This window comes from Cynocephalus volans, chromosome 3 (genome assembly GCF_027409185.1).
Source record: "Cynocephalus volans isolate mCynVol1 chromosome 3, mCynVol1.pri, whole genome shotgun sequence".
In the NCBI taxonomy this organism is placed as follows: domain Eukaryota; kingdom Metazoa; phylum Chordata; class Mammalia; order Dermoptera; family Cynocephalidae; genus Cynocephalus; species Cynocephalus volans.
In genome coordinates this window covers 146,354,876-146,375,330 of record NC_084462.1, presented here as the reverse complement: position 1 = coordinate 146,375,330, position 20,455 = coordinate 146,354,876, and the positions used below count along the sequence as shown (strand labels likewise).

At 36.6% G+C, this 20,455-nt stretch overlaps 1 protein-coding gene across 2 annotated transcripts in view; it reads left to right on the top strand.

Moving 5' to 3' along the window:
* The window catches only part of ESR2 (estrogen receptor 2), a 51,294-nt gene that overhangs the window by 3,181 nt on the left and 27,658 nt on the right, over positions 1 to 20,455 (top strand). For both annotated transcript variants that reach the window (XM_063090985.1, XM_063090986.1), the window contains exons 3-4: positions 10,520 to 10,636; positions 19,414 to 19,713. In XM_063090985.1, the coding sequence (XP_062947055.1) occupies positions 10,520 to 10,636; positions 19,414 to 19,713 (417 nt within the window). The remainder of the gene's footprint in view (positions 1 to 10,519; positions 10,637 to 19,413; positions 19,714 to 20,455) is intronic.

Sequence of the window (20,455 nt, the reverse complement as noted above, 5' to 3'; positions counted from 1 at the left end):
TCCTTGCCATGCTCTCCCTCCCTTGCCTGATTTGCTGAAGTCACTTTCTTGTTTACCTGTGCTGTCTTCTGTCTCTCTGCCCCATAACCTTTCCCTCAACCACCCCATCTCTGGCAATGTCCTATATTCCCATTGTAGAGCTACCTTCCCTCTTCTGTAAAAGCCTCAGTGTCTTGTTCTTAACTAGTTGAGAAAAGTAACCTTAAGGGAATTCATAGTGTACAAGTGAAAAATAGAAATTTACTAAATTAATTCACCCACTGATAACTGTAGGTTAAGAGGACATTTTACCTCAAGCAGAAAAACACTGATAGAATCCAGAGGGTAGTGAGGAGTAGAATGTCGGTAGTGAAGAAGAGTCACCTTCCTACATATCCCCTGAAATCTACCTTGTATGGATAACCCCGTTTGTCCTATATCTTCTACTTACTAGCTCTATAACTTCACCTCCCAGCCCATTTCCTCCTCTGTGAAATGGAGGTACAGAGAGTTGCTCTAGAGATGAAATGAGGTTGATTATGTGAAAACACATTCAGTGCTTCAATATTTTTATTTATGATCATTGTAGCAGATTATAAGGCTAGGACCAGTTCCCTGCTATATATGATACAAACAACTCAATTTTCTGAAATTCAGAACTGAATTCTTGATATGATGAAAATTTTATAGCAAGATGCTGAGGTTCCAGAATTTTACCCCTTAAGGAGATTTTGACCTACTACAACTAACTACATCTTTTAAAAAGAGATTCTTCTTTTTTGCTGTTGGGGAAACATCTGTCTGCTTGAAATATCTATGAATGCTGAGACTAAAGCTGATAACAGATGAAGGCAAGTTTGCTCTGCTTTCCCCATCTCACTCCTACTGCATCAGTCAGGAATGTCAGGTGTGCAAAGGGAAAGAGTTAATGCTCTTACAGTTGTTTAATGCCTGCTATGGGTCACATGTGTCCCCTGAAAGTTCACATATTGGAAACTTGACACCCACTGTAAGAGTGTTAAGAGGATGGGAAATCCAACTGTGGTATTTGAAAGCCAGGCTTTTAAGAGGTGAATAGATTGTGCAGACTGTGCCCTTGTGAATGGATTAATCCATTGATGATTTAGTGGGTGTGGTTTTGATGGCTTTATAAGGAAAGCGAGTGAGAAAGTTCTTTCTTGCTTAGCCCATTCTTGCCATGTGATGCCCCAAGTTGCTATGGAGGGTCACCCCTTACCAGATATATTCCCTGGACTTTGGACTTCCCAGCCTCTGAAACTACGTGAAATAAATTTCATTCCTTTATAAATTACCCAGTTTCAGGTATTCCGTTTTAAGCAACAGGAACAGATTCATGCAGAAAATTGGGGTGTTGCTTATAATGAATACCTGAAAATGTGGAAGCAGCTTTGGAACTGAGTGATCGGCAGACACTGGAAGAATTTGGAGGAGCAGGTTAGAGAATGCCTTGATTCTGGTGAGGACTTAGAAGACAAGTAGACTAGGGAAAATTTGGAACCTCTTGGAGACTGGCTAAGTGGTGGTGATGAGAATGTTGATAGAAATATAGACAGTAAAGACCTCAGATGGAAATGAGAAAGAGCTTAGTGGAAACTAGAGAAAAAAAGTCACTTTTGTTATAGAGTTGCAAAGAACTTGGCTGCATTTGTGTTCATGGCCAAGGGCTTTATGGAATGTGGAACTTAAAAGTTATGAACTAGGGAAGCTGATGTTGTGATTCTCAGTTCGAGGCCAAAGGCCTGCAAGCCAGGGTGCCACTGATGTGGGTCCTGGATCCCAAAGACTGCAGAGTCTCGAGTTCAGATGTCCATGAACAAGAGAGAAGAGTATATCCCAGCTCCAGTGGAAAAAGAATGAGAGATTTGCCTCTTCTTCTGTTTTTGTTCTCTCCAGGCCCCGAGCAAATTGGATGGTGGCCATCCATATTGAGGGTGAATTTTTTCTACCCAGTCTACTCAGGCTTACATGCTAATCTCTTCCAGAAACACCCTCATAGACACACCCCAAAATAATGCTTTTCCACGTTTCTATGTATTCTTTAATCTAGTCAAGTTGATACCTGTAATTAACCATTATAATGCCTAAATGATCCTTTCTTTGGACCCTTCATATTTTTTGATACAAATGCATTGCAGTAACTGAAAATGGCCACTTAATTCTTTAAAATTGTCTCAAATAGGTCATGGTACACTGTTAACTTGAGAAGTGAATTGCATTAACATTCTTTTATTTTTATAATTTTAAACTTGTCTTGCCAACCTGATTTGTAAGCCACTTGACCATATCTTATTCATATTTCTGTCCCATTCACTGTACAAGTGCACTAGAAGCTGTGTAGTGCCTGGCATTCCATTAATACTTACCTCACTGGCTTCCTCACACATGAATTGCCATCAGAGTGACAAATGCTGCTGTTTCTCTCCTAAGTTATGGAGCATAGAGGAAGGGGGACATAGGGAGGCTCCTCGTCACTTCTTCTGGTCTAGATTAAGGCATGGCTTAGTTTTCAAACTTTTTCTTTACTTTTTTTTCTCTTTCTATTGGTATTCATTTAACAAATATTAATTGAGCACTGTACTAGGTTCCACAGACATAATGATGAACAAGAACAATAGATTATAAATTCTATGAGGGCAAGGATTTTTGTCCATTTTGTTTACTGCTGCTGCTCGAAAAATCTTTGGTGATTTTAAAAATTAATTGGTATCATACTATGCATAGAGTTTTGTAATCTTTTTCACTCAATATTGTTTGGTAAGCATTTCCCCATGATGTTAAATTTCCAGAAACCATTCTCATAACTGAGTAATATTCTATCTTACGGATAGACTTAATTTAACTCTTTATAGTTGAAGAACTTGTTGTCACTTATTTTTGTTGTTTTAAATAAAGCTGTGATTAATGTTTGTTCATGAAAATTTAAACAAATTTCTAGTTATTTTACATTTTTAAAGGAAATATATAGGGTCAAAGTGTATTAATGTTTAAAATTCTCAACAGGTGTTTTCAAGTGTTTCTGAGAAAGGTTGATCAAACTTATTCTTTCACCAGCAGTGTATAAGTACTGGTTTTACCAAACTCTTGGTAGCACTGAGTCTTATCATTAAAAAGTAAAAAATCTTGCTTGGTTTATAGGTGACATATGGTGTCTTTTGTTTTTTAATTTGCTTGGCTTTATTAATGAGGTAAATGGTTTCCCATAAATTTATCTGCCATTTGTATTTCCTCTTTTGCCTTCTTTATTCAGAGATTTTGCCCATTTTTCTATTGGGTTCTGACATTTTCCTTATAAATTATTGTGTGTTATATTAGTGTATTAATCTTGTATCATATGTGTGACAATTTTTTGTCCAGTTGACTCTGAAGTTTGACATGCAGAAATATTTAATCTTTAGTCAAATATTGCCAACTTCAGTAGTTTTGTGTATAATTTTTAAGCCTAAAAAGTCCTTTCACATTCAAACATTATATAAAATTCTACCTCTGTTTTGTTATTTAATAGCTTGTCTTTACATTTCATTATTTAATTCAAAAGGCATTTATTGTGGTATATACTGGCTGAAATAAGAATCAAATGTATTTATCTCTAAATAGTTCATTTTTCCATATCATTTTATTGAATAAATTCATCTATTTTTCATTGGCTTAAAATGTGGGAGCTGATTTTTCTTAGGTTGAGTTTGAGATATAATTTACATATAAGAAATTTTACCTATTTTAATTATATCAGTTTATGAGTTTTGGAAATATATGTAGTCATGTAAACACCAACATAATTAAGATATGAATGTTATCATCATCCTAAAAAGTTCCCTTGTGTTTATTTCAGCCAATTTCTCCCAAATTTCTCAGGGCCTGGGGACCAATGAACTATTTTATGTCCCTATAGTTTTATTTTTTGTAGAATGTTATATAATGGAATCATAAAATATATAATCATTTATATTCAGCTTCTTTCACTTATCGTGATGCTTTTATAATTTATCTGTGTTGTTGCATGTGTCAATAGTTTATTCCTTTTTGTTGCTGAGTAATATTCCAGTGTATAGATATACAATAGTTTGTTCATTCATTTGGGTTGTTTCCAGTTTTATGATATTTTGAATAAAACTGCTATGAACATTAATGTGAATCTCTCTGTGCAGACATATGCTTTTGTTTCTCATGTGTACCTAGGTGTAAAATTGCTGGTCATATGATAAGTGTATGTTAAACTTTATTAGAAACTTACAAACTGTTTTCCAAGGTGGCTGGGCCATTTTGTGTTCTAGAAAACAATGTATGAGAGTTCCAGTTGGTCCACATCCTTGCCAAAACTGGAGATTGTTAGTCTTTTAAATTTTAGCCATTCTAATGGGTATGTAGTAGTATCTCATTGTGGTTTTAATTTGCATTTCTCTGATTACCAATGATTTTGAGCATCTTTTTATGTTTCCACTTATTTTTGTTTCTATGTATATGATATATTTAGTTTTTGTATATAATAGTGTTTTAATCTGACTGTTCCTTTTATTTATCTTTTCATTCTCATATAAGTACTACATTATTTTAACTATTTTAGTTTTATAAGGCATTTTCACACCTGCCAGTACAAATATCTCCTATTTTTAAATGTCCTGGCCATTTTCTCCTGTTTATTTGTCCATAGGAATGTTAAAATAATTTTATTAAGTGGCCTCCCATCCTAAAAGTTAAGAAAAGTGGACATTTTGTTAAATCTAAGAATTATTTTGAAAGGAATCTTTGTAATAGTCTTCACATGAGGAAACATGCCTCCATTAATTTAGGTCTTTTGTATATCTTATAAAGTTTTTTTAGTTTTTATAATATGTATCCAGAACATTTCTCAATGGTATTTCCAGAAATTTTATTCTTTTGGCTATTTATCTTATATCTATAAATAGTAATTATTACTTTTATATTGTGCTATTTACTTTCATTTTGATATTTATAGTGACCCTTTTTCATTATTCTTTTACAGTTTAAAATCTATTTGACTGGTGCTCATAGATCAACTCTTTATTTCTTAAGACTGTAGAGGCTGAGCTTTCATTGGGAACCTGTAACAACCCATAGGTTTTGTAAAAGATTATTACTTTGGAGACATATACTCTGTTATCTTAGAATTTCTTTGACCTTGAACTCATGAATGTTGTCCTGAGGGAACAGGTAGATGCCTGCTGTTGAGATGTAAGAATGCTAGGGAGAGTGTGGGTGATAAACATTGCTCTATTTTTAAAATAAGAAAACTGGAAGGCTGAGGTGAAATGAAATTCAGATCTTCTGATTCCAAGCCCAGTGCTGTTTCTTTGTCTACAATGAAGCTGAATATGAATGATAATAGGTGTTCAAACAGACTCAATCATTTTGCAGAGAAAACAAAGATAGCATTTTATGTTTTGTATCAAAAAAGCACATTTTTTCTGCGAAGTTTTATATATTAACTAAAGAATTAACTACATATTTTGCTTTGAAGTTTTCTCTCGGTTTTGTTAGCATGGAGTAGCATGCTTCTGAAACTATTGCATGAGACAAGAAAACCATTTTAACCATTGAAATAGTTGGCACGGTTTGAGGAGGATTTCTTGGGTGGGGCCAGAAGTGAAGTGAATCTCCATGACTTTCTTGTATAAAATGTTCTAGACTATTTTTATTGTGTGTGTTCACATCATGCTTTCTGATCCTTTTTTAAAAGTAAAACTATCTTCTAAAGTAAACTCTGAGGAAAAAAAAGCAATAACAAGATAACTACCTATTCCTTTAAAAAATTTTATAACATACCTACCCTTGGGCATAGGTAGAACCTATGAGTATGATGAGAAGGTTGCTCCCTTTGTTAGGTTACATTATATAGCATTATATATAGTGTTTGGATAGTCACTCTCAGATTATGCTATGATTGTATAAATTCCATCCCAGCAGACTGGAGATAGATTAGAAGTCAGAGAGATGCATTCCTCCTGGCCTGGAAGAAAGCAGACATCACATTGCGAACTGCCACTGGGCAAGTAACTGCAGGTACCTCTAGGAGCTGAGAGCAGTGTGCACCCATAGCTAGCATGAAATGGGGACCTCAGTCCTACAACCACAGGGAACTGATTCTGTCAACAGCTTGAATGAGCATGGAAGAGGACTCTGAGCTTCAGATGAGCTAATATCTTGATTGCAGTCTTGTAATATCCTTAGTATATTATCCAGCTTAGCTGTGCCTGATTTCTGACTCATGAAATTGATGAGATAATAGATTTGTTTTGTTTCAAGCTGCTAAATTTATGCAAATTTGTTATGCAGCATAGAAAACTAAGACAACAACCTTAAGGAGGTTATTGAACTGAGCTTAAATTTTTTTCATTTGTAAAACAGGGATCATATCTCTTTATAGGGAAGTGATAGGATTAATGAAATGTTGATGAAAGGTATTGGAAATCAGGGGATAGTCAGATATGTTGGTATGTCAGCCTGGGCAGACATTGCTTCCTGCAAATGGCCCTGGGGAGTGTCAATGAGAGAGAGGTTTTTGCATCTCTGGGGGGAAGTGTCTTACTACTCCTAGAACTATGTAGTCTGCACCTTTTCTGGTAGCCCAGGCCAACTCAGGGCATGGTCGTGGAGCCACAAACAAGTGAATTTCTTTTCTTTTTTTTTTTTTTTAAAGATGACCAGTAAGGGGTTCTTAACCCTTGACTTGGTGTTGTCAGTACCACGCTCTCCTAAGTAAGCTAACGGCCATCCCTATATAGGGATCTGAACCCTTGGCCTTGGTGTTATCAGCACCACACTCTCCCAAGTGAGCCACAGGCTGGCCCTACAAACAACTGAATTTCAATTTGTGTTTTGTTGAGCAAACATTATTAGAACCTATTTAAAGTCAAAATTATAAAATTTGATTATGATCCAAATAGAAACATGTCTTTTGAGGAATGTTCTTTAAAATCTGATGAGTTGGGAAAAGGAAAGTTAATTTCAAAAAATTAAAACAATAACATCTGAAATACAGATAAATTTCAATTTATATGCACTTGAATATTTATTTGTATATATCTGTATTTGAATGAATAAGCAGCCACATTGCTTGGGGAGCCACTGGAAACTTTTTTTAAATATGAGTCTCAAACTTACAGAAAATGTGCATATGCAATATAAAGAAGTTTTTGTCCTGGAATCATTTGAGAATGAGTTGCCAACATTATGTCCCATCACCCCCAAATACTTTAACATGTATTTCCTAGATAGCCACAACATATAACCATCAAAATTGATACATTACTACCATCTAATCCTCAGACTCCATTCAAGTTTTGTCAGTTTTCTCAGTAGAGCCCTCACAGCAAAAAGATCCAGTTCAGAATCACACTTTGCTTTTTGTTATGTTTCTAGCCTGAATAGTTCCTCAGTCTTTCCTTGATTTTCATCATCTTGACACTTTTGAAGATGTAAGGCCAGTTATTTTGTACAGTGTCCCTCACTTTGGGTTTGTGTGATGTTCCCTCATTGTTAGATTCAGCCTACACATTATTGGCAGGAATATCACAGAAATGATGCTGTATTCATCTCTCTGGCTCTTTTCATGTGGTATGTGATTTCAGTTTGTCCCATTACTAGCGATGTTCACTTTGATTATTTGATTAAGGTTATGTCTACTAGGCTTCTATTCTGTAAAATTACTCTTTTTCCCTTCATAATTAGTATTTTTGTTGGGAGATCTTTGAGACTATGTAAATATACCATTCCTCATTAAACCTTCAATTAATTAATTTATATTAGGATAATTTATAATTTCCTATTTTTTGCAGTGGGTTACTGTCTGTCACTACCATTATTATTTTGATGTCCAGAGTGTCTTAGATTTGGCCAGTAGAAGCCCATTTACTGGCTTCTGTATCTTTTTTGACATGTACTCATAATTTCTTTACTTCCTGGCACAGCAAAATGTTTCAGCTTTTCTTGTACTTTAGCTGCCACAGTCCTAGAATAAGTTATTTCTCCACAGAGCCTTGTTTCCTCTTAGCGAAGAATGTTATTTGTAAACCAGTGTCTGGGTGCTAGTTTGCTCATTGCTGATGTCCCTATTCCCAGGCCCTCTCTGGGGATAGTTACAGAATATATTTATGTATGTATATGCATACATGTACAGACATACTTCTGTGTTTCTATATTTTTATGTATTGAAAACCATATATTCACCCTAATATCTTGGATTCCAACTCAGTATCATGAGATTTGTTCTAATTTTCTCCCTTTCCATATTTGTGTCTCCTTTCTGTAACATGAGGAACCTGGCTCCTGTGATTCTTAATATTTGATCATACCTATTTATGACAAAATTTTCTCTGTTGCTGCCATTGTCCCTCCTTCAGGTGGACACATTCTTCATCCCACTTGGGCTTCAATACCCAGCACTGGAGACTGCCCCACAGAGAAGCTTTCTTCACCCTACTCAGGGTCCATCACCACCTCCCCCATGTCCCTGCATAGGCCTTCTCCTCACCCTGCTCACAAGAGCATTATTAACTGAAGAAATAACCCACTTCACTTTTGTAAAGATAATATATGCTCATTATAAAACATTTGAACTATGCAGAAAAATGCCACACAGAAGGAAGTTAAATCACCCCAAATTCTATCACGCAGAAATAATTGTTCATGTTGGTGATGAGCCTTCCAGCTCTGTCCTCATATATAAAGATGATAGATCAAAGTACTTTAATAAAATGGAACCATACTAGAGATGCTATTGTTTTTAATAAAACAATTTTAACTGTAGTTTAATTTAGGTATTAAAAAAGAAAAGGAGCCTAAGAAAAGTTTGAAAAACATAGTTGTACTTCACATACATCTTCTTTGCTACGTGAGAGATTCATGTAGACTGTTACAAGGTTAGAGTTTGCTTTTTAATTGCCTTTACGTTGTGGGCTAACATATATGTAGAATTCTGCATGTAGCATGTCCAGTTTAAAGAACAATTATAAAGCAAATCCCTCTGTAACTAGTGTTCAGACAATTAAATAGGATTTTGCAGTGTCCCAGAATCCCTCTGGATGGTCCATCCAGTCACAGCTCCTTCCTTCCCTCCAGAGTCCTATCTTCTGCCTTCCTTGCTATGGTCTTACCACTTATGCATGCATCCCTAGCACTGTAGCTTTGTTTTCTCTATTTTCGGACTTTATGTAAATGTAATCTTCTATATGTTCTTTTGTGACTTATTTTTATGACATGCTCATTTCATTTATCATTGAGATTCATTTATTCTCCACATTAAAATTCTGGCCCACTATAGGCTTAATGTAAGAAGTTTAGGCCATATTGTTTATTAGAAAGACACAATGAGGAAATAAAGGCACCTAAATACCCTATTTGCTTTCTCTTTTTATGTATTTTATTGTAATTTCTATTTCCTAAACCTCTCTCAGACCCATGTAGCTTTCTTCTTCCTTCCTGCCAAGAACCAATCCAGACAGCCCCTCTCATTTGCACAACCACAGCAGGCCCTCACCTGGTCTCCTGGCCTCCATTCCTTTTGGTGCCTCTAATCCATTCTCCATACTGCATTTGAAATAATGATTTTTGAAATGTAAACTTTCTTATCTCTTCCTTACATAAAAGAATTAAAAGTGCCACTGTCTTAGTTAGAAGTTGCTATATAACAGACAACTTCAAAATCTTAGTGTCTTCCTACAATGAGCAATATTTTTTATACTTATGAGTCTTTGAATTGGTTAGGGTAGCTCCACTTCATAAGGCTTGCCTCTGGACTTTGGGCTGAGTTCAGGTCTGTTATATGTGTCCCCAGATTGTCCTTGGACTAGTAGCTACCTCATAGGAGTTCAAGAGGCCAAGCCAAACTGTGGGATTAGCACATCTATTAACATACCATTGGCTACAGAAAGTCCTGTAGCCACACCCAACATCAAATGGTGGGGGAGTATATTTTGCCCAGTCTAGCACACTGCAGGGTCCCGAGGCTGAGGGAGAGGGGAAAGAATTGAGAACAACAATCTAATCCACCACAACTATTGTCAAGCAGCAGTACTTTCTGTTTTTATTTAGATTGCCTTTTGGTTTAGTTTAGTTGACTATGAATTCCCGTAAAAATGTTACATTAAATCCCAAAGAGGGATATATGTAAGAGAACGTAAGCAGTTGAATTTGGTGACTTGAGACACAAGTATAATTCTTAAGGAGTTCTGTGATTTGAAGCAAATCAATTTCATGTGACTCTCTGACTTTCCATGTCCAAAGGAGAATATTTCTGAATGTATCTCTTGAGAATTCTAGGAATATGCAGAGAATAATATATTAATCAAAAAATAGGATATTGAAATATTCCTAGGTCTCCTTTACTTATTAACAAGGCAACAATGCCACTTAATCTTGCTTGTAAAATTACTTGTACCTGTACCTGTTAAGAAGATGTCCCCTGACTCTCAGCTGGGTAGTGTCATCAGTGTTGTTGATCAGGAAGAGATTTAACCAAGATATTGTGACAATAACCTCCCTTTCTTTTTTCACTCTGCTATAGGACATAATGATTATATTTGTCCAGCTACTAATCAGTGCACAATAGATAAGAACCGACGCAAGAGCTGCCAGGCCTGCCGACTTCGGAAGTGCTATGAAGTAGGAATGGTGAAGTGTGGTGAGTGCTCCCCTCCCCTCTTAGGTATGGGGGCCATGCTGAAAGCTGTGTCTTCTGATGAAGACATGTAGCCTGGATGAGAGGAGATTTAGGGTATGGTGATTATCTTCAAGTGTTTGTATGCTGTCACATTGGAGGGGGTGTTGACTTATTCCCTGTAGCTGCTGAGGACAGAACTGGGGTGAATGGGAGCAAGTGACAGGGGGCAGATTTTGGCTCAGCATAAGGGAGAACTTTCTACAATTCAAACAATCTGGCAACAAAATAGGCTGCTGGGCCGGCCCGTGGCTCACTCGGGAGAGTGTGGTGCTGAGAACACCAAGGCCCCGGGTTCGGATCCCATATACGGAGGGCCAGTTCGCTCACTGGCTGAGCGTGGTGCTCACAACACCAAGTCAAGGGTTAAGATCCCCTTACCGGTCATCTTTTAAAAAAAAAAAAAAAAAAAAAAAAATAGGCTGCCACATGGCTTAGGGGACTTCTAGCCACTGAAATGCTCAAACGGGCTGGATGACCACCTGCCTGAGACCTTGAAAAGTCCAATTCTAAGGATGAAGTCTTGGTATATGTCCACAGTTAAAACTTGTGACAACAAAGTAGAATGTCTTGTGGATTACTTGGGTAACTAGGGAGAAGACTCATGCCTAGCCTTCACTAGCTTTCTAGAAGTGGAAAAAATATGCAGAGGAGTTAGAAACGTGATAGAACTATGAAAAGTACATAGAGCCTAGATTTTATTCTATGACAGTATATGTGTGTATATATACATATATAACGTATAATACATACATATACATATATGTGTGTATTTTATAGAGGCACACATACATGAAAAAAAAAAAGAAAAATGAGCACTTTAGTATAACTACTGACAAAGATACCCACATCTTGTTCTCTCCACCTGGATAGATTTTGGTTCACTTGTCTGTACACACTTTCCTGTTTATATACTCGTATCACCTCTTCCTCTATTTTTCATATGCTTCTGGGGGCCAATATTTTGCCTGTAATGGTAGCTGTAATTTCTTTCTTTGTAACTAATTATTTGAAAATTTTAAGACAAAGTTTCTCTCTTTTCTCCCTGACAATCTTTTAGTAGGTCTGCCTCTTGAATATTCTCTGCCGTTTTCTTCTGTGTGTACAATAGATTAGAACCCTCACCTAGTTCAGAATTATAGTAGAAGTTCTCTTAATTTGATCACGCTTCTCTGGCTTCCTAGAATCACTGATGTTCTGTTTCTTCTGGAAAACGTCCTGCCAATGTCCATGACCTCCCAGTGTGTATTGATTGCTCTCTCAAACATTTGAATATTTCTGCTCCCACCACTTCAGTTATATCTTTATCAGAAACCAGTGGGCTTCTTCCCAAATCCATTTCTACTCATTAAAATTGTTACATTATATAATTTAATTATAATTTATGCAAACATAGGAAATATAAGTATGAAAAGACAGTTCCCACAAAAGCTCAGTTGAAAGCTTTGAATAAAACTGTAAAGTACTAATAGCTATTGAGTTTGGAACAGGTGAAATAGGTGGAAAAAATCAAATCTGGGAAGATTCTGAATTCAGATTGCCTTAATAGTGTCTAGGTTGTTGCTTTTTTTTTTAAAAGAAACTAAAACTGAAAACCCAGAGATAATATCTCATAGATGTGGTTTATGTAGAAAAGTGACTTGTCCAATTGGCAGAGTTGCTTAAAGAGAAAGTGGTGGCCCTCTGGTAAAAGGTTGCAAACAAATATGTTTTTAGTTCATATTTTAGTGTAAAAGTCTGTGTGTTTTAAAAACGACTTCTAATTTAGTCTCAGGATAAGATTGCTTTTATTGAATCAGGATCTGTTGGACAACGGTAAGCTTCATGTGTATATGGTGGGAAGAGCATGAGGGTTGGACTCCCATAGACTGTCTCATTTTTATTTCATTGCTTCTTGCTAACTGTGACTGTACTCAAACTACTTAATCTCTCTGGCCTTCAGTTCTCTTATCTGAAACCAAGGTATCTGCTTCTTTGGGTTTTGTGAGGAATAATTATGAGGACATATTTAAAGACCTAGCACCATGTCTGGCACTCAATTTTAATTCTCTCTCCCTCATTGAAAAGCTCATGTAAGTTATGAGTTTTAGTACAATGGAGTTTCACTATATTGAGTACAGAGATACAGTTAAAAAAATCTTTCATGGAAAAGGGGGCAAGAGAAAAGTTGTTGAATTTAGCCAGAAAGTCACTGGGTAGGACTCTCTAAGAAAAAAGATTTTATACTCTTTGTAGATTACAGAAGAAACAAAATGGGTTAATGTGCATACAATTGTATATTTAGCTCTTCACTGAACACAGAGAAAAACCACTGGGGGTAAATTTTCTTAACTATGCCTCTCTCCTTTCCTACCATTCTTCTCATCTGCCCTCCTCCTAACCCCTCTATCCACATTCTTCTTTCTATCTAGTCTTGGAGGATTAGGAATTCTACCTGCATTCTAGATCCTCCTGCAGCATTCCACTTCCCTTTTATACAATATCATGTCCCTTCTGTCATCACCTTTTTCTTCTGTATTTCTGATCTCATCTTTTCTACTTGAAGTATTGAAATGATTGTTTAAATGGTAGAAGGATACCCACCTAGACTAACCTCAGACATAAGGCTTCATTATAAGGATACACTGAAATGTAAATAGCCAGGTGAATAGCCAAATATTCAGTCTGTATCCTGTGTTGAGACAATAGCTCAGCATCTCTTTATTCACCTGCTGTGTATACTTCTATGAAAGGGATTTGATAGGTAGGTGGTATGAAATAGTGGTTAAAAAGCACCAGCTCTGTATTTAGACTACTGCTTGGGTTTAGAACCTGCTTTTGCCATTCTCTAGCTTTCCTACCTTGGACATGTTATTTGAACTCTCTTATGCCTGGTTCCACCTTTGTACATTGGAGATAATAATAGCTCTTGTACTCTATGGTGGTTGTCAGACTGAGATAATCTATGTGCAATACACAATTCCTGGTATACAAAACTTCCAGAAGATGTTAGCTGCCATTATTACCATTTACTACTGTCATCCCCATCATCCTCATCATCATTTTTGGGCTGGAGCTGTTTATCACTGTCTAATATGGAGCCACCCCTATGCAGTAGAGTTTCTCATTAACTCACTCAGAGGCAGCTTCCTAGGTTAAGTTGTCAAAGCCACAACACTAGAAATATCCTTTACAGAAAAATATGAGTTCCTTGTCAAGAAACTTATTTATTTTATTTTATTTAGCCTAGATTCCCCAGAACTCACTATAGGGCATGGAGCATAGGATTTTGTCAGTGAAACTTGGTAAAATAAATTTGAATATATGGATTCAAAATTTTTCACTTTGGGCAAGTAAATCTGTTTTGTAAACTTCTTATCCTCATGTACTCTACTAAAGAGAAATGTGTGATCAGAAAGTTGCTTTCTTAAACCATACATTTTGTTCCTGGGCATATAACTGATTTTAAATACAGTATCCATAGCACTCTTTCTGATTACTAATAAAATGAAATATATTTTAGACTTTTAATTCTTTTAGTAATAAATTTGATACAAATGTCCCTGAATGGATAGAAACCTTGCTTCAATGATAATTAGCCAAGGTTAAGAGGAAGTTCTGATAAATTTTCTTGGGATCCAATAATTTAGATTTGCTGAGATCTTCTAACTAGTATTTCTTTTAAAAAACGTGGACAATGGAACTTAGTGAACAAACATAATGGTGGGAGTATGAAAATTAGGCATTTTTGCAGATATTAACTTAAAAATTTTTAGAAAAAAAATTCATGTAAAAGTTATACCTATCTAATGACATCCTGATTTGAAACATGTCTTAAGCTGTATTTTACATTTTTGTTTTCAACCAATGAATGTTTAGAAGTATTTTTGTGCTCAAATGGATAGGGGTTTAGAAGTTATATTTTTATTGTTGATTTCTATTTTTATAGTATTATGGTCAGAGAATATTATCTATATGACTTCAATTTTAGTTAAGATTTCCTTCTTGACCTAGTTTGTTTTGTTTTTAATTTTTATTGAATCATAATTGATTATACATTTTTGGGGGTTCAATGTTGACATATGATGATCAAATCAATATTACTAGCATATATATTGTTATAAATGGTACTTATTTTTGATGCCCCTTGTCCAATCTCTCCCTGTCTCCCTCTGTCTCCCCCCTCCCCCCTCTAATAACCCTAGATTTCTTCTCTCCTTCTGAAAGAGTAATGGTTACTCTGTTGATTTGTTGCCTAAATGATCTGTCCAATGCTGAGAGGTGTGTTCAGGTCCCCCAATATTATTGTAGAGCAGATGCTTCTTCTGTCACTCTGGAATGGGCTTTGTGGAGAGAGACATCCTTTTCTTTTCTTTGGTCTCTGCTGGTTACTCTCCTTGTGTCAATACACTCCAGTGGCTGGCAGACCATCTGCGTGGAGGTTGTGGTGTCCAGCTGCTTTTGCAGCAGCCATGGTTATTATGTTGTCTGTGGTGGGCCACCCACATGGAGTTGATGTTTTTGGCATGCTCCTTGGTGCTGGTGGTGTGCCTGGCTGTGGGAGGGGGGTCCGATCCCTGGCTCCAAGCCTCAGGTCCCCAGATGGGCCCGAGGCACTGGCAGTGTGCCTGGGCTGGAACTAATTTTTTGTCCTTTGCTTACTTCTAAAATGGTGCAACTTCCTGTAGGACAAGTACCTGAGCTGTGTGGTTGAGCTAAATTGCTGCTTTGCTGCTGATTCTCTAGGGAAGACTTTTTGTGCAGCTCAGGTTTTAATGGTTGACCTTGTAGGTACTTCCAGCTCTCCAGAGACCTGGTGCACCTGGGTTGTGTAGAAACTCTGATCTGGGCCTGAGTCTTTTCATCAAACTGCACCCCATGCAATTCTATATTCCTGACCAGTCTCCTCTGAGTGGTCCTTCACTGATTGGGGTGCCGGGCAGCTGTCCTTGCTATGCCCTGTTGCTTTTGTGTTGCTTCGCCCCCCAAGGATTTGTCACCCCTCTTCCCCTGGGTGACAGAGATGCAAAGGATTACTCAAAGCCCATCTCTTCTGAGCAGTGAGAGAACCTGAAGTGGTTAATCTCCCACCGGAAAGCTCAAGGGAGAGGCATAGCTTCCTTGGGAAATTAACCCCAAATTGGGGTTCTCTTCCTGAATTTATTTTCCAGACCAGGAAGTTACAGGAAGAGACATAGGCGGGGTTATAGTTTAACAATATAGGCTCGTAACTTTCAGTAAAACAAGCCAGATGACATTCCAGTAAGGCTATCAACAAAAGCTTGATCTTAGCAAACATTCCTTCTTACATCAATTTCTTAGTATCTTTACATAACAATCAGTAACTAGTCTGTCCTTGAGCCAGCAACCTTACTGTGCCACAAATCTTTATCTTACACCAGAGACTTTATAGCCTGAGGAAAATTTCCAGTCCTCTGCAAGGTCAATATTTGAAACCGCAAGGCTTTGGAAACCCAGGCCCTGTGAGGTACATTTGCTTTATAGTATATTCCACAGTGCCCCAGTGTTCCTCTGGTAGGCCCATCTCCCCCACTGTCCATGCTGCAAACACTTCCCATGGGATGGGCCATGTGCCAGTCCCTTGCAATGACTCACTAGACTCTGAGTGGCTCCCTTTTTTCAGTTGTTGTGGCTCCTCACTCATATGTGGGTACACAGGAACCCTATTAGTGGTTTTGCTGGCCTGGGGGCCACCAAGGCCCTCTTCACCCCTGCTGCCTCCAAGCAACTTCATCCAAGCGGCACAGCTGTGGCTTCTGCCGGCTCCCGCTCTGTGCACTCACCAGCTCTGTGCACTCCCACTCTGTGCACTCACTTAAAGCAGCCACAGCATAAAATGGTTGGAGCAGTTTTTTCTTTCTCTCATCGTGGCTTCTCCCACCTTCATGCACTCCGCAGGTCTTTCCTCCTCTTCCCCTGAGCTCTAGTGGACCCAGCTTGGCTGTTGTTGCTTTTTTATAGTTGTAAATTGGTTGATTTGTGGAAGACCATCTATTCCACTATCTTGACCAGAAGCTTGGGTCTTGATGTAGTTTGTGATAATTTTTGCAAATATCCACAGGTCTTTGTAGATAAGCTTGTTAATTGTATGGTTCAAATGCTCTGTGTTCTGATGTTTTTCCTGTCTGTTTGCTCTGTCAGTTGCTGAGAGAGATATGTTAAAATATTCATTATGATAGTGGATTTGTCAATTTTTCTTTTTCTTTCACTTTTTGTTATTATGTTTGGAAACTGTATTTTATTTTGTTGTATTGATGTGTATGAGTTAAGAATTATTATTCTTTTATAGTCTAGTGGTGATTTTTGCCTTAAAGTTGGTCTGCTATTGATAGAGTAACTTCAATTTATTTGGTTAATTTTTGCTTGTTATAAATTTTTCTATCCCTTTACTTTCAGTTTTTCTGTAAGTTAGACATACCTCTTACAACTAGTCTATGTTTAGATTAAAAATATACATGATTTCGGAGTCACTCTTAAATGGTGAATTTAGTTGATTTTTGTTTATTGTTATCACTGATATTTGGGTTCATTTCTATCATCTTACTTTGTGCTTTAAAATTTTTATCATGTATTTTCTACTTCTTTCCTGTTAGGAGTTGGTCACATTCATGTTTTCTTTTTCCTCTTCTACTAGTTTGAAAGTCATTCATTCTGTTTCAATTCCTTTAGTCGCTTTCTATTTTTATTTTTATTTATTTATTTATTTTTTCTATTTTTAAAATGCATTCTTGACTAATTAGAGAATTTAAGCCTCTCTCTTTCCAAATAAAGAATTTTAGAAAGTTCTAAGCAAAATCGTTCCTCTGTCGTCTTACATGTTATTGTCTGGTATTCTTGTTTCACCTTTTTTCTATATCTCCAAAAATTAATTATTATTATCTTATTCATTCAGTTCTTTTTTAACGTTAATCTTATACTTACGAATTTATTTTCTTACTATTGCTTCTTAAATCTCATTGTTTCCTTTTGGTTCATTTTTCTCCAACCCAAAGAACACAGTATAGCAGTTAGTTCAAAGGGGCTGTGAATGATATATCTTCTCAATCTTTGCTTAATGGAAAGTGCCCTTAATTTATCCTTACTCTTGAATGATAGTTTAGCTGGGAATGTAATTCTAAATTGAAGGATTTTTTTCTCCTTTGTCATTTTAAAGACATTATCCCATTTAGATTTACAGTGGCTAAGACATTTGGGTGCCAGCACAGTAATAGAAAAATAGATCTATAAAACAGAGTAGAGAATTCAGAAAAAGATACTTTATATACAAATATTTGTTAAATGTCAAGGCTTTTAAAATCAGTGGGAAATGCTTATTTAATAAATGGTATTGGAAAACTGTATACCCATATGAAAAATATAACATGAAATATCAATATCCCATGATACAAACATCCATAAAGTTCCAAATAGTCTTGAACCACAAAGTGTTTATGAAAATATAGAAGAATATTTGCATATTCTTGATGTGAAACAAAAAGACAGATTTGAGTATGTATTAAACTTCTTATGACAAAAGACACCATAAACAAAGTTAAAATATATACAACGAATGAGATGAATATTGCATATAACCAAAAGTTATCTATTGTTATTATGTAAAGAGCCTTTATAAATTATTAGGAGAAAAAAAGACAAAATAAACAAATAGACTGTTCATCAGTAAAGAAATACAAATGGCAAGCATATTAGTCAATCTTGTAAAAGGTACAAAGTAAAACAAGATTGCTTTATCACTTTTCAGATTAGCAAAGTTTAATGGTTATTTTTAATGCCCAATGGTATTATGAGAAAATAGGTAGTCAGACTTGTTTAGATTATGAATTTTTAAAAACTTTTGGAGGGAAATCTGTCAATATGTATCAAAAATTTAAATGTATGTATGCCTTGGTTCAGCAATTTGACTTCTGTGAATTTATTATAAGGAAGTAGTTGGATACAGAGTAATTTGATGTATAAAATGTATTTTTATTGCAATATTTATACTAGCAAAGAAATTAGAACCAACCTAGATTTCCATTAACACAGGACTCTTTAAATAAATTATGCTGTACTCATAGAACAAAATGTAACTTAGATTTTTTAATTGTTGTAAAATGACATGTTTTTAATAAAAGAAAAAAAGCAGGTTATAAAATAGTTTATATACTGTGATCCTAATTTTGTTATAAAATATGAAGTATAAAAGCATAAAAAAGTCTAAAAGAATTTATGCCAAAATTCATTTTCTTCTATATTTTCCAGGTTTTTTTCAATTAGTTTGTTATTTGAAATATACTTGTTTGTGTAATTATGTAAAAAGAATACAGACACATGTATGCATGCACATAAACATTTTAAAGTTGTATTATAAAAGTGTATTATTTTATAACTGTTTGGAGATATCAGTGTTGAAGTTCTAATTTTTCCCGTTTTCTACCTAAGAGAAATTCCTAATTTGATGGTTTGGAAACTGAGGGTCAGCACTCTTTAAAAGAGAAATGAGTATCCATAGAGGACCTTGCAATGAAGACCTAAAAAGTTCCTAAAAAGTTATGTTTTTGATTTTTCTAATATAGTCACAACTGTAATAATCTTTGATACATGCGCCACAGGCTGCAAAAAACAGAAGATAAGCTTCTGTTATGAAACACATTCTGAGAAGACATTCAGGCCTTACAATGACATGATTGCTTCATTTTTACCCTGGCAACTCGGGGAGTTTGAATGCTGGGTCAGGACATTACATCTGTTTTCCTCTTTAGGCTCCCGGAGGGAAAGGTGTGGGTACCGCATAGTGCGAAGACAAAGGAGTTCTGATGAGCAGCTTCACTGCCTGAACAAAGGCAAGAAAAACGGTGACCATGTGACCCGAGTGAAGGAGTTACTGCTGAGCTCCCTGAACCCTGAGCAGCTGGTGCTCACCCTCCTTGAGGCGGAGCCGCCCCACGTGCTTGTGAGCCGGCCCAGCATGCCCTTCACCGAGGCCTCCATGATGATGTCCCTGACCAAGCTGGCTGACAGGGAACTTGTACACATGATCAGCTGGGCCAAGAAAATTCCCGGTAGGGCCTTCTGGATCTTAGCGTTCCATTTATTTGTAGAAAGACCTGTCTCTAACATTTATGGGGCAAGACTACAAAATGGAGGCCAACGAACTATGTATAAATATTTAACAGTTTGACAACTTGATTTGTAACTTTGAAATATGTTTTTTCCTCCAATCTTGACATAGATAGCTTCAACATGTCCTGGAAGGTCTGTTCCAGTTTAGAATTCTTGGACTTTTTTTGAGTTCTAGACTAGACATGGCAGTGCAGGAAGAGTTGTACATGGCCCAATCATTTCTATTCCTTCTCCCTTCTTTTCACACCCTCAGATCCATCCCACAGCACCTTGCATACACCCCATTCTGTGTGTCCACATCTCCTACAGACTCTTGCCTATTGGCCATCTCTCATGCCAAGGGGTGGCCTGGGAGAAGGGACCTAGGGAAGAGATCCACCCATGCTCTGGAATTGGGCTTGGAGCCATTTGGGCAATAAATTCTAGGGTCCTGGGACCTGGAACATAGTTCAAAGGAAGGGGTATGGGATCCACACTGACCTGTCCCTTGTCTGTGGATTACTTATTTTGAGAGGAGGGTGTGGTCAGATAGGGATGGGGTGGGGTGCAGTATGATCAGTATGAAAGAGAAAGGTTTGTCAGGTGCTAAGTAGAAATTTGTAAAATATTGTTCCAATAAAGAAAGAATAAGTATTATGTACCTAAACAAATACGTATCAACAGAGTGTAAATCAGCAGTTG